A 14,701-nucleotide genomic window follows, 5' to 3' on the forward strand; every position below is an offset into this window, starting at 1 on the left:
CCTCATTTGGGCAGCGGGAGAGACCAGTGTCAGGGGTGCAGTGGTGGGTAGGGAAGTGGCACCAGCACTGGAATCTTTGGGTTGGTTTGTCTGTTTGTTTGTTTGGGTTGGTTTGTCTGTCTGTTTGTTTGTTTGTTTGAGACAGGGTCTCATTGCGTTGCTCAGGCTAGCCTTGAATTCACTATGTAGCCCACACTGTCCTTGAACTCACGGTGACCCTCCTGCCTCAGTCTCCCGAGTGCTGGAATTACAAGTGTGCACCACCAAGCCTGGGACTTGGCCCTGGGATCTTGAGACAGAGAAGTCCCCACGGCTGCTGTGGAACCCCAAATGGGACCAGACTGTCACAGTGCTGGCCTCACCCTCAAAACACAGAAGGTCCAGACGTGGCTGCAGAACAAGTTCTCCCCTCCACCCAGGGAGGCCAAGGTGCTGGGCAGCACCCTTAGTGCCACAGAGGTTCCGTTTGAGGATCTCTCCGGAGCAGGATGCTAGCATCCAGGGTTCGGATGAAAGAGGTCAGGTGGGTCAGCCCAGAGCTCTGTAATACAGGGGCTGGAAGGGACCAGTTCTAAGATGGTGCTACAGAGGCTAGGACATGCACAAGCTAATGAAGGCAGGATTAGAGCCCAAGCTGCCAGCCTCGTGTTCAGATACCCCAGGGTCCCCGCCTCTCTCTCATGGTCCAGCCATTGCTTTCTGACCTAGTTTCCTCCTTCCTCAGCTAAAGAGAGCTCTCTGGGAGAGCCGGAGTTGCCCCCTGACTCCGACACCGTGGGGATGGACAGCAGCTACCTCAGTGTGAAGGAGGCGGGGGTGAAGGGGCCCCAAGACCGGGCCAGCGCTGACCTGCCCAGCCCACTGGAGAAGGCCGACTCCGAGAGCAACAAGGGCAAGAAGCGGCGGAATCGCACCACCTTCACCAGCTACCAGCTGGAGGAGCTTGAGAAGGTCTTCCAGAAGACGCACTACCCCGACGTGTACGCACGGGAGCAGCTGGCCATGAGGACGGACCTCACTGAGGCCCGTGTGCAGGTCAGTGGGGCTGTGGGGTGGCGATAGGGTGGGCCCCCCATGGGGCCAGGGAGAGCCACACCCGGCTGTCTCACCTCAGTCCTTGAGCCTGAGGGCCTGAGTGTGGGGGTCCTGGCTGCCCTCAGGCCTGTCTGCCCAGACGGTCTGCTCCTCCTCCCTTCTTAGCGACTGCCATCTTGTGTGAGGGCAACATAGGGAAGGTCCACTGGGGACAGGAAGCCTGCTGGCTGTCTCCAGGCCCCTTCATGACAAGAAGGCCAAGAGGCCTCTGCTCTGGAGGCCTCGTCTCTCAGGTGGGAAACAGGACAAACACATGGGCATCCACAGCTACCTTGATTCGGCACCTCCTTCTGCCCGCGATGGCCCCTGCCCCCCTGCTTCTGGTCCCAGCTCAGCGCACTCTTCTGAGGAGTCTTCTGGCGCCTTGAGAAAGTAGTACGCCTACCGCCACCCAGCCACCAAAATCCTAAGCCCACACAGCTCAACACAACCCAAACCAACATAGCTGAACACAACACAAACCGACATAACACAACTCTAACCAACACAACTGAACATAATCCAACACAACCCAACCGAAACGGGCACAACCCAACTCAACTCAGCTCAGTGCAGTACCACCCAGCCCAACAACAGGACACAACTCAGCCCAGCCCAGCTCAATACCCCTCAACACAGCCTAACACCATCCAGCTCAACATAACACCACTGGACTCACTCAATCCAATACAGTGCAGTCCAACCCAACCCAACCTCTTACAATGCAAGCCAACACAACATACCTTAAATCAGCACAGCCCGATACAGCTCAACCTAACACAGTACAATACAACTCAACTCAGTACAATGCAGCCAACACAGTACGACCTAACCCAGTACAACCAAGTTCACCCACCCCAACCCAGCATCACACAACACAGTCAAACCACACTGTCCTGTTTTATCTTCTTTATGGGATTCGTGACTGGCTTAAATTATTTTATTTGTCTCTTCCCCACCAACTGCCCAAGGCCGACCTCAGAACAACAAGGGCAAAGATTAAATACTTGTAGACCAGTCGACCTGCTCTGTCCAGGCAGATGTGTCCCACTCCCTGTAGGAAACCACGGCAAAGAAAGAGAGCAAAGGCCTCGGAGTAGGTGGCCAGACTCATGCATTAAAGTTCACGTTCAGCTTAACACAACCTAAACATCACACCCGGGCTGCTCTTCCATCACCTGTAGCGTGTTAGAAATGGCAAATGCTCTGCTGCTGTGTGACAGTGTCCTCTCCCTAGACCAGGAAACCAACAGCTCACAGCAAAGTTTTTTTTTAAAAAAATAAATCTGCCCAGCATAGTGTAGCCCAGCAGCAGGGGCCACTCAGTGTCAGGACCAGCACCCCGCGGTCCTCAGCAGGTCCCAGGGGTACTGTGGCCTTAGTTCACGATAGGTCCTTCAGTGGGGGAGTGCTAAGGCATTGATAACACAGAGCTATTGGTAATTTAGTACAGAAACTTTCTCGTGAAAAATGGCTCATGTGCAAAGGCCCAGGGTTCTGTATGTACACAGCTGCCTGGTCCTGCAGCCACCAAACAATGTTTCCGGGCCTCTTGGCTGAGCTGGATGTGCACCGCAGGAAGGTAGGCAGCACAGCGGCTTCGTACCAGATCCCTGTCACCCTGCAGGGGACCTTGCCTGCTGGAGTCTGGGCAGCAGCAGCCCACCTCCAGCCTCAGCCCCAGCCAGGGGCTTGGAGAGCTGTGGGAGTGGGCAGAGGAAGGGGCAGGTGCTTCTGAGGCATCCCGCAGTGTGGGCTGGCGGGGGACAAGTCGGCTCATCTCCCATTCAGGGTGTGTGCCTGCATGTGCCTGCGTGTGCTGCACACGTGCGCCCTGACAAATGTGTGTGTGCCCACAGCAGATTCAGAGGGTTACAAGAATGACAGCTTGTTCTGCGCAAATCACGGGAAGGACAGGAGCACACAGCATTTTCCAGTCGCCACCGTACAGCTAAAATGGAGCGTTCTCTCTGCACAGACTTACAAGGCATGATGGGAAAATAGGGTGTGTGTAAATTTTTAAAAACGTATTATAGTGAAAGACACATTGCCACAAATCCTTCTCATAATCCTCCCCCTCATTTCAAACACACTTACCCCATCATTCTTTTTTCTTTCTTTTTTTTTTTTTTTTGTCTTTTGGAGACAGAGACTCACTGTGCAGTTCAGACCAGCTGTGAGCTCACTTTATAGCCCAGGCTGGTCTCAAACTTGCAATGATCCTCCTGCCTCAGCCTCCCTAGTGCTGGGATTACAGGCGTGTGCCACCACGCCCGGCTAAAATTTTATGTTTTCTTTTCCATTTACCATTCTAGACCTTGGTTTTACTAAAGAAGTGTTTTAGGGTTTTTTTTTGTTGGTGGGGGGGATACTGGGAATTGAACTCAGGACCTTGCACTTGCCAGGCAGGCATTTGTGTCACTGAACTATATCCCCGGCCCTACCCCATCATTCTTGCCCCTTTCTGAAGCAGCTCTGGAAGTCTTCTTTTGTGTCTTTAGTTTTGCTGTCCTAGCTGCCTCGATGTCCTGAATCTATTCAAAGTCTTTACCTGTCACGGTCATTTTGATTTGGGGAAGGGCCAGAAGTCATGTGGTGCCAGATCTGCTGGATAAGCAGGTGAGGACACCGCCGTGTTTTTGGGAGCCTGCCTTTGCTATGGATGGCTCGGCAGCAGCATTCGCCATATTTTTGATCGCAGCTTGCAAAGACACAAACGAGGACTTCCAGAGCTGCTTCACAAAGTGGCAAGAACATGGGATAAGTGTGTTTGAAAGCGACAGGGTGTACTGCAAGCAGAATGGATGGCAGTGCGTCTTTGAAATAAATTTTTAAGCTTCAGTCATTCACTTTGTGTTTGGTTACACCTTGTACCTATTTATGCCTACTTCTAAAGCAGAGTTGAGGCAGTGTACAATGAAAGAGTTCTTTTTATTTATTTATTTGGGTACCGGGAAACAAACTCGGGACCTTGCGCTTGCCAGCCAGGTGCTGCACCGCTGAGCTATATCCCGGCCCTCTTATTTTAATCGAAGATCAAAGAACAGTGTCTTGAAGCAGGAAGATCATTATGTTACAAATCCAGGCCTCTTCAACCTTGAGCCCCCTGGCAGGCAAAGCAGAAAAGGAAGCCCTGATCTGTTGTACATCTGACCATCGAAGGGGAAGATAGAGAATCACAGAACGGTGTGTTGGACAGCATCACTTGATCTCCTCGCTTGATAAGTGAAACAGAAAGGCCCGGGGGTGGGCAGGCGTAGTTTGAAGTTACAGAGACTCAGCGGCAGTGCTGCCCGGACTTCAGGGCCCCCGAGTCCGTCCCTGCTCTGACTGCAGCGTGCCGCACTAGGACGCGAGCCAGACTGCTGCGACGCTCTGCTTTGTACGGAGCAGCAGGGTGGGTGGGATCTCCATGTGCGTCAGACCTCTGGGTTGAACGAAGCCTGGCATTGCCCTGGGGGACGTGGGGTGTGATGGAACCCCCTGCCTGCCTCTGTGGAGTTTATTCAGGGCGCATGTTCAGCTGGTGGCAAGCCAGGTGCCCGGCGTAGGCGTGGGGGTGGTGGGGATGGGGGGGGGCGTCTCAAGGTGGACTTTTCCCTGGAAGAAGCCTAGGGTTTGGCCCTGCTCCAGGGGGCTGCAGGGGCCCCTCGCTGCTGTCTGGGATTCCAACCTCCGCAGCTGGTATCTGAAGACAATAAGGCAAGGCCTCCCCGCCCCGGGCCACCCCACCCTGGCCCCAGATGGGCTGCGGTTAGGAGGCCTCTGCCAAGACAGTTGGTTCCTCGCACAGCCTGGGCCTCAGGAGAGGCCCGTTCTGAGTGGGCCAGGCCCGGGTGGGCTGGGGAGCGGGGTGGTCCTGGGGCGCGACATCAGAGGACGAGAGCAGCTCTCCTCCGGGCTGCAGTGGAGACAGCAGGCCCAGGGGCTCCGCGGTGGGGGTCAGAGACTGAAGGAGTCTCAGGATCCCTGGATGGAGCAGAGGGGGACCCACTGGGGTCCTCTGCCACCTCCATGTGTGGGGGGATGCTGCAGATCAGCAGGGCAACTGAGCTTTGAGTCTTTTTATGTTTATGAGTACAAGTCCGCAGTCCATAACGACTGCGTTCCTCCTGGCGAAGTAGTACTTGTACGTTACACAGCTTAGTTCTTTTTTCCATCTTCATCCCCTTCCTTTGGTGAAAGTTCCTTTAGTGTTGATCTGAGCGGAAACCCCAGCCTCAGGGACAGGGTGAGGGTTAAGGGTTTGGAAGAACGCACCACACCAGTCCTTAGCCCCCGGGTAAATCCCCCAGCCCGGGTAAATCCCGCAGCCCGGGTAAATCCCGCAGCCCAGCCCCAGCCCAGCCCTCCGTCTAAACAGTGCTTTACTGCCTCGCCGCATCTGTCCTCCCAATTCCCTCCTCCCCACAGACTCACAATCCACCCCCTGCACCTCCCCACAGTCTTAGACCCCTTGCCAGACACCCCCGCCCCCACCTGTGTTCCTCTGTTCCCACAAGGGGACCCCGGACCCACAGAGACCTGAAGATTGAAATATAAACGCATCTTGCCCCACCCTCAAAGAAGGGAAGGAGCGGTCTATCCTGATGCCTCCTGGGGGCTCCCCAGCCCCGCCCCAAAACCCTGGGAGGCTGAGGCAGGAGCGGAAAGATTTAGCTCAGCCTGCAGGAAATTAAACATGAAATAAAAACAAGCTCCTAGGATCCGTGCTCCCACCCCCACTCCAGGCTGCTGATAAAGGGGGATCTTGTTTCACAGCCTGGAGGGGACCGGTGTGCCCTTGGCTCCCACTGGGCAGCCTGGCCTGGACCCCAGGGGCTCTGGGAGGAAAGAGGCCCCCGGAGGCTGCGGGGCAGGGGCTGAAACCCCAAGCCAGGTCTCCAGGGAGGTCACAGGAAGGGCGCTCTGCGTGTGGTGTGTGTATACATGCATGGGACGCGCATGCGCACACGGGCATGTGGGTTAGAACGAGGAGGGAAGCGGGAGTGGTAGGGGAGAAACCCCAGCGCCCCCCTCCCCCCCCGCACTAACCAGACCCGCCCCTGCCCCCTCTTTCTGACCTTTTTCCTCTGGCAAGACACAGCCAGCCAGGACGGAGCTATAAATAAGCAAATGCAGAGTCCTCTAAGAACTCTGGGGCAGTTCCCATCTGGCTCCCCGCTGCTCCCACGTGGCACCGTCCCTTCCCCGTGACGAAGTGGCACAGACCCAGGCCCGTGGAACAGATTCAGAACCGAGGCATTGGCGACACCAGCGCTCCCACAGGCCCTCGGCCGGCTCCACAGGAGCCCCGTAGGCCAGGCAGCGTCTATGGGGGACACAACCGCCCCGGCTCCTGTGCCCTCTTTGGGGTTTGGGCGGAGGGGGCGAGAGGGGACACCTTCCGGGCAGGTGCAGAGGGTGGGCGGGGGAGGGAGGCACTGCTTACCAGCCCTTGTGCAAGCCAGACCTGAAAGAGCCTCACAAGACTGTGCTCCCGCGGTGTTGGGTGCTATGCCCACTTACATCTGAGTCTCTGGCAGTCAGTGCCCCCTGGAAGTGCCAGGGTCTGCCTGTGACTCCACCAGAGGAAGCCTGTCCTGGCAGGAAGCCAGCCACACCTCATCTTCCTCTCCCACCCTCTCTGCCCCATGACCTGAGCCTTGGGACAGAAGCCAGCCACACACGCTCCTGCCAAGGACAAGGACCCCCCGGCCCAGGCCCCAGGGCACACCTGACTCAGAGCCCAACCCTCCCTAGCCAGGTCCCCCGCAAGCCACACGCAGCCACAGGTGGGGCCTAGCTCTTCCGAAGCATCAGGCCTCACTGGTCCTACACTCACACCTGAGCTGTCCTCCTCCAGACAACCATCAAAGGCCCAACTCCTACCCTGTCTTCCAGGAAGCCTTCCCTGACTGCCTGTGGTGCCCACAGAGCCCCCACTGTCCCTGGGGTGTTCCCCACTGCCACTTACGGAGTGCTGAGCTTGGAGATTTTGTGTCCAACCAGAAGGCTGCAGAGGGGATGCGGTGGGTAGGCATCCTGGGTCTGGGCCTGCAGACAGGGTCTAGGGCGCCACAAGCTTTCCGGCAGAGTCAGGGAGAAACTGCATGTGACAGTCACAGTGGTGGCGAACTTGTTTCAGGTGTGCTGTAGAAGGCTTTCGGTATCATCCCTGGTTCAGGAGAAGGACTTTCTGGAGGGCATTTTGTAGCTTTTATCAGACTGGGTTAGAGAGCTGTGGCTCTCAGGAGAACAGGGTTCACCTATGTTGGAGTCCGTTAGATGTCTGCTAAGGGGAGGACTTGTCCCCTCCGTGTGTGACATTTGCCACTGTGGATTCTGAAGCCTAAACAGATGAAGTTACTGGTCTAAGATCACGCCTATGGCTGTAGCTTTTTCTGTTTGTGTTTTGAGACAGGGTCTCATTCCATATTCTAGGATGGCCTCAAATTCCCAATGATCCTTTTGCCTCAGCCCCCTGGTGCTGGGACTTTTTTTTTTTTTTTTTTGCTCTCTGATGATTTGAGATTGACAACTCCAAGGACAAAGGCCAAGGTTGATGCTAACCTATGGCCCCAAGGCCCCAACCCATGCAGTGTGACTGGTGGGGGCTCAGAGGACGCTGCACCGCCTAACCCCTGTGACATCCGCTTTGTCCGGCAGGTCTGGTTCCAGAACCGCAGGGCCAAGTGGAGGAAGAGGGAGCGCTTCGGGCAGATGCAGCAGGTTCGGACCCACTTCTCCACTGCCTACGAGCTGCCGCTGCTCACCCGGGCTGAGAACTACGCCCAGGTAAGGCCAGGCCCTGGGGCTTCCCAGGCCTGGGTCTGGCTCACTGCTTCAGTGTCCTTGCCTGTAAGGTGGACACGATAGGAGCATCTGTCCCAGTGCTGTGACCAGGTCCACGTTCTCTGTGAATTGGTCCCCAAAAGGCAGTTTGCAGCATCCCACCCTCCCTGCCTCTGGCTCATCTTGGTCACCTGCCCTTCCAGACCTCAGCGAGGTTTGGAGGGACAGGAAGTGTCACCTTCAGCTCCAAGCTGCTTCTCCCACCCCAGTAGTGCATAGTGTGCTCTGCTCTGGGTCCCCACATCCCCACGGTTGGGAGAAGCTGAGAAATGTGGAGGTCTCCTGCGTGTACCAGCTGCACCCGCTCCATCCCTCCATGCTCTGCCTCCCTCCCCAGCCTCAGCATCCGTGAGACCCCAGCCTTGATGGCTTCTATCTGAGCTCGACACTGGAGGGAGAAAACCAGCGTGAGGTGCTGCTCCTCTCTCACCTGCAGTCCAGCAAGCCCCAGGCTTCTGGTGCTTCCGAGAGGGCTCGGTGAGGGGCAGGGGCAGGGGTGTGGCGTGACTGGTCTGCAGCCGCTTGATGCCCTCAGAATGCCCTGGCAGATCTTAGGAGGCAGAGGAAGGCGGAAGCAGAGTGGGGAGCTAGGGGAGGGAGGGAATGCAGGAGCGCTGATGGGAGGTGGGCATCCCGTCCGGCCCCAGCCCCTGTGGCATGAGGCCATGCAGCCCACCCGAGGCTCAGGCTGTGCTCCCAGTGACACAGCTGGAGTCTCAGCCGAGCTGGAAATGGGGACTTCTTGCGGCTTGAAGTTGGCCTTACTCCGAAGCTCCTTCAGCCGGCCTACCTTGGGAATTGGGGTGCCAAAGCTCGAAGCCCATCCCAGGGCTGTCTGGGTGTCTCCTGAGGCCCAACACTCAGGATCGGGCCTGTGAGCAGGCAGAGGCCGTCTGGGGCAGGGGGGACCTGGCACGCCACCCTCCAGCCCGCGTGACCTCTCTCCCCTCACTCCCCCCAGATTCAGAACCCGACCTGGATTGGCAACAATGGGGCCGCCTCGCCGGTACCTGCCTGTGTGGTCCCCTGTGACCCGGTGCCCGCCTGCATGTCCCCTCACGCGCACCCTCCTGGCTCCGGGGCCAGCAGCGTCACCGACTTCCTGAGTGTGTCCGGGGCTGGCGGGCACGTGGGCCAGACGCACGTGGGTAGCCTGTTCGGTGCGGCGGGCCTCAGCCCCGGGCTCAATGGCTACGAGCTGAACGGGGAGCCGGACCGAAAGACCTCGAGCATCGCGGCGCTGCGCATGAAGGCCAAGGAGCACAGCGCGGCCATCTCCTGGGCCACATGACAGGGCCCCTCCCGTCCGTCCCCGTGCCCGCCAAGCCCGCGCTTCCCAGGACCCCAGCCTCCCACTCGACTTTCCTCCTAGGAACCTGGCCTGGCCCAGGGGCCTGACCCTCAGCACTTTCAGCCACCCCAAGTCTTAAGCCCTGGGGACCGCGGGAGGGAGGGGTACAGACCCCTGCGGCTCCGTGGCACTGAGGCAGGGACCTGTGTTCCCAGGCGCTGGCCATGGAGACAGCAAGGTGCCCGGTCCTGCGGGTTTGTGTCCGTTACGAGCTGAAGGCCCTTTTCCCGCTCCTGCTCCTCTGCCACCCGCTTTGACCTTGCGTCAGAGTTAGCTTCCCCTCCAGAGCCAGCAGCAGTGACAGTCAGTCTGGTCCACCTGTGCCTTTTCTGTGGGGTCCCCCTGTCACCGGGCCAGTGGCTCTGTGCCTGCCATCTGGCTCCTGTCCCTGTTTCCCGAGAGCACATGAACCCCACCTCCTGGGCCCCAGCGACCCAGCCTGGCCGCCCCTGCGCTGGACACATCCAGCGGCACAGGCAGGAGTGGGAGCCAGGGACCCGCGGCCACCCTGGAAAGTGGCCAGACCCTGACGTCTTGAGACTGGTTCTAGTGGGCACTGCAGGGAGAAGCCAGGACCCCCGGGGCCACCTCATGCTGGAGCAAGAGGAGCTCTGGGAGAGAGCAAGGCCTCGGGAGGTGGCGTCGCTGCACCAGGAGGTCTGGATGGCTCCATCTTCCGTGTGCTTGGTGCTTCCATGTCCCCGGAGCCCCTGCAGGAGGATCTGGGGTGCCTGTCCCTTCCTTGCCTCCCCGTCTCATCACTCTTGGAGTGAAAGGACTTAAGACTCGGAATACATAAGCTAGGCCTAGGGCCTTGGCAGCAGGGGTCAAGAGCAGTATCCTCAGGCTCTACCAGGGGAATCGAGGCCATGCTTGGGCTTCGGGCAGGACGGCTTTTCCATCCTCAGCTCACCCCACCCGCCACCTCGGGCACAGCGTCATCCCCAGCTGGTGGGGACTCTGTGTTCCTCCGGGCCCAGGAGACAGTGCTGTGCTCAGCATGGCCTTCCACACACTCTCAGAGCCTCCCTCCTGCTGCTTCCCTGGGGCACAGTTCTGCCCGCCTCTCTGCCTCCTGGAGCCAGGCTTCCAGCCTGCAGAAACACGGCTCCCTGTCGCCTGCCTTGACCCGGGCCTTCCCTAGCCAGAGTCAGACCCTCTCATGGATGCTAGCTCTCGAGTTGATCTTAGATAGGAGAAAGGGGTCTCGGACGGCAGATTAAATGTTCTCAAAAGCTTGGCTTCCCGATATTTGAGGATCTTGGAGTGACTCTCAGGAATCCTCTGGTTCGGAGGTCCACTGAGGTAACTCATTCTCCCCACAGCCTGGCCAGGGAAAGGCGGGGCAGAAGGAAGGGCAGTCTGGTTCCTTTGCGAAGGCCTCGTGGCGAGGCAGGACATGGGAGGAAGTTGCTCACCCAGGGAGAATCAGCACAAGGAAAGGCAGGACAGGGCCGGAGGAGGAGGGTGAAGGGGGGCTTTGGGTGGAATCTTCTGGAAGGGACCTCCTTGGAGACAATTCGTTCCTCTGGGGGTGTGCTCTCAAGTCAGGCCAATGTCAAGCGCAGGTCTTGGGAAGAAAGAGCTTCCAGGCGGAGACATTTGGCTGGCCATGGCTGCCTCTTCCCTGCTGGGGCCCAGACAGGTTCAGGACTGCGCGTGCTGGTGTCAGACGTCCCCTTTCCTCTCTCCAGAGGCAGTCATCACCCCCGGCCTGCCCACCCTCCAGGAACAGGTGGTCACCATGTTGGAAGAGATCTCAGACGCCCCCTCAGTAGAGCAGTGCCCTCACCCAGAGCAGAGTGACCCAGGCCACGGTGACAGGAGCAGGGCCACGCTGCCCAGGCTCCAAGGCTTGGGCCCAGCTGGCTCTCAGGGTGGTGGGTGCTGGCTGGAGAGGACAGGGAGGGCACCCTGGTTCCCTCCAGCAGGGACAGAAGCAGCAGCCCCAAGGGTGGCCACCTGGCTTCCTCGGGGACTGGGGCCCATGGAGGTGGTGAGAAGACACTGCAGCGTGGGGCTGGGGGTTCCCTTTGCTCTTTGCCTGACGTCTCCACAGAGACAGCCGCTTGACCATGAAGTGGTGGGTGATAGCCAGCCACAGAGTGGGCACCGTCCCCGGCCTGGGAGCCTGGCGTCCCTGCAGGGCCATGTGCCCAGGCTCCACACCAGGGCTTTGCCACCTCTAAAAGCAACCCCTCCGTCCAGGTCCAGGGGTGAGGGCGATCAAACCTTCCCTGAATTCTTGTAATCATGCTTGATGCCCCCCTGGCGGGCAGGTTAAAGTTACTGCGATGAGCGGGGCACAGCACGACTGAGGGGGTCCCCAGCATACACTGCTGTGACAACACCACACCCACTTCCTGTCTGTTCTGCTGGGGAGACCAAGAACGTTCCCGTGACCATGCCACATGCCCTGTATCCCCAGTCACTCCCTGGGCTACACGAGGGGGACGTGGATGGACCTCTGGGGCTGCTGGTGTGCTGGATGGCCCTGCTGTTGGGGGCACAGGCAGACAGGCCTGGCTGGGACAGGACAGCTGGCGGACTGGCCCCCTCGGATAATAATCCACAGTCATACAATTGACAAGTGAGACGGTGACAAAATCCACTTCCCAAAGTCACACCAACCCCACTTCACTGCTTTCAGGGTGCTTAAGGGAGGGAGGGTGCTCCTGTTGGATGGTATTGGTGGCATTGAATGGGACATTTGCTCCCCTTCCCCTCCTTTGTCGCCCTTCCCTGTCATACATAGAGCTAGGCCTTTATACTACTGATTTTGAGGACAGTTTCAGTGTCGAGTAATCTGTTTGGTGTGCAGTGGTTAACACAGCCGAGTGTGCGAAGGAACATGGACCTCAGCCAATACTTACTGTCTCATTGTAAGATATTTTAACCCTGTATAAATGCAACTTTTCCTTTAGCTTAATGGCCTGGGGTGGAATATTAAAAATATCTATGAAAACTTCAGAAAAAAAAATGTTAAAAAAAAATTGAGGTGGGTCCCATAAAGTTTTACTGCCTATACCACCATGTAACTACATTATAGCAAAATATTAAATGTTCTTGCCTTTTAAAGTAAGTTATTGCACTTACATCTTTCCGGGGAGGGGAGGCGTGTGGGCGAGAAGGAGGCGTTGGGGGCCGAGGCACTGGGTGGAGCGGAGACCGCTGGACGCGCCTCAGTGCCCCGGCACGGCCCGCACTGTCTGTTTGGCTGTTGTTGTTTGCAATAAACTCCTCTTCCTCCTCTCAACTGGAATCTGTCTGTTTTGTTCCTGACTTATGACAGATGAAATGTGATCAGAGGGGCCTCTGAAATCTCACGTTAATTGAAGTCGGCAAAAAATACTAACAGTGCCCTTTTGAACTGCTGACACAGTGCAGAGCGGATTACGGGCTAGATTAACAACAGGTGGCGGCTGATGCTCCTGCACAGAAGGGAGCGTGGCCCGGCAGGGTCTGGGGTGCCTCCCCCCCCCCGTCCCTGCACAGAGAGGAGCCAGGGTGGGGGCACGTAGCCAGCCTCCCGGGCACCGGCCAGGGTCACGTGGCAGCTCATGCCTGGCCCTGTGGAGGGTGTGCTGGGCACACACTGCACCTGGAAGGCTTCACAAGCAGCTCTCCATGTCCTCGATGTCACCAGGGGCTGCTCTGTCTCCAGGGCCTGTTCTGGAAGTGGAAGAGTGGGTGTGGAGATGCAAAGCCCAGTCCTGCTGGCTCTGAGACTTAGTGGCAGAGGGAACTTTCCTTGCAGGAGTTCTGTTTTTATTTTGTTTGTTTTTGGTGCTGGAAATCAAACTCACGACCTCGTGCTTGCCAGGCAGGTACTGTGCCACTGAGCTATATCCCTGGCTCCTTGCAGAAGTTGTGAACAGGCACTTTTTAAGGCCAGGCCTTTCCGGGCATGGCGGCATACTTGGGAGGCTGAGGCAGGAGGATCGCTGTGAGTTCAAGGCCAGCCCAGGCTATATAGTAAGTTCAAGTTCAGCCTGGTCTACATAGTGAGACCCTGTCTCCAAACACCAAAAATAAATTTTAGAAGGAAAGTCAGGGCCTAAAGAGAAATGGTGCAGCACAAAGGGACCCAGTTTGTGCATCAGGGTGACTTGGGAAGAGACCCTCGTCAGAGCAGGAAGAGCCCCATCCCTACCACGTGTTCCAGTGTGGGAGGGCTGAATGCAAGATACACATGCCTGACATGAGGGACAGGGAAGGCCCCCAATTGCGAGTCTGATAGGAAACTCCTTTCAACTCACTTCCTGCACTTCATGTAGCAGAAACACTTTCCTGGTCTGCACCTCAGATTCAGCACCTGTGGGGAATTAATTCACATTCAGCCTAAACTGAACATGTTTTAAAAAGTGACAGTTGTAGCCAGGTATGGTGGTGCAGGCCTGTAGTCCCAGTAGTCTGGGAGGCTGAGGCAGGAAGTTCATAATTTTAAGCCCAGCCTGGTCAGCTTAGCAACATAGTGAGACCCTACCTCAGAGTAAAAAATAAAAACTCTGGACGTGTAGATCAGTGTAAAATCCCTGGGTTCAACCCCAGCACTGGAAAAAGCAAGGCAGCTGTCACATATTAGGACTCAGGGTAATGACAGAACTTGGACCGTCACACCAAGTCACTGCCAAGGCACGGGGTAGGAAGTAGAGACGGATCAGGCCTGAGATCCCTGCTTTCCCTCACGAGCTGGGATCCCCGTATCCTGCAGTCTAGATGAGCACTACTGCTCCAGGGACTGGCCTGACAGGGCAGTGGCTGTGTAGACCTCTCTGGACTGGGGCGACCGATCCCTAGGACCTGTGCCTGCCCCTATGGTCATCTCTTGGTATCCATGGAGACGGGTGCCAGGATCCTCAACTGCAGGGATGCTCAGGTCCTTCAGATCAAGCATGGTATTCACTCTGAAAGCACACACTAAGGAACAGGAAGTGGAAAAAGGAGTCTGCACGCACTCCAGGAGATGCATTTTTCTGCTGATTATTTTCTGCTCTCAGTTGAATCTGGGAACACAGAACCAGGGGGACACTAGTGGCTGGCCATAGTGTTGGGAGGACGAGGCGCCAGGGCATCCTCTGCCTGTCAGCTCTGGGTCAGTCCTCTGCTGTCAGCCACCCAACACGGCTCACAGCGCCTGAGCCATTTTATCCTTCTGCTTGTGCACCACTGGCTCCCCCGCCCCCACTGTCTCCTCCACTGTAGGTTTCCTTTAGATGACAGTGCTGACCCCCATAAAGTCCCTTCCTGACTCCATGCCCACCCAACTCCCACCCAGCACCGCTGCTACCTGCCGGAGCCTCCACACAGCTGCTGTCACATGACACATGACACCGCTGGTGTGACCCTAGAGACCCGCCCAAATTCCCCGCGTGCCCAAAGGCTCCACGGGGAGAACTCTGCCTAGCCTTGGCCTCCGCCCACTGTGTCCCTCCAGGGTTC

The 14,701-nt window shown here is 57.4% G+C and overlaps 1 protein-coding gene across 1 annotated transcript; it reads left to right on the forward strand.

Moving 5' to 3' along the window:
* Positions 1–330: 330 nt before the first annotated feature.
* Positions 331–12,515, forward strand: Alx4 (ALX homeobox 4). Its single transcript, XM_005384945.2, has 4 exons — positions 331–448; positions 725–1,035; positions 7,723–7,851; positions 8,870–12,515. The coding sequence occupies exons 1-4, from the start codon at positions 331–333 to the stop codon at positions 9,197–9,199; spliced, it is 888 nt and encodes a 295-aa protein (XP_005385002.1). The 3' UTR covers positions 9,200–12,515.
* The last annotated feature ends 2,186 nt before the right edge of the window (positions 12,516–14,701 follow it).

Source organism: Chinchilla lanigera, unplaced genomic scaffold, assembly GCF_000276665.1.
Source record: "Chinchilla lanigera isolate Chin_1 unplaced genomic scaffold, ChiLan1.0 scaffold00021, whole genome shotgun sequence".
NCBI lineage: Eukaryota > Metazoa > Chordata > Mammalia > Rodentia > Chinchillidae > Chinchilla > Chinchilla lanigera.

Bases quoted from the DNA above. Each gene is read 5' to 3' on its own strand.
- Alx4 (XM_005384945.2), top strand. From the start codon at position 331: ATGGGACCAGACTGTCACAGTGCTGGCCTCACCCTCAAAACACAGAAG. The intron at 449-724 runs GTGCCACAGAGG...CTCCTTCCTCAG, and splicing joins GGTGCTGGGCAGCACCCTTA to CTAAAGAGAGCTCTCTGGGA. The intron at 7,852-8,869 runs GTAAGGCCAGGC...CACTCCCCCCAG, and splicing joins GGGCTGAGAACTACGCCCAG to ATTCAGAACCCGACCTGGAT.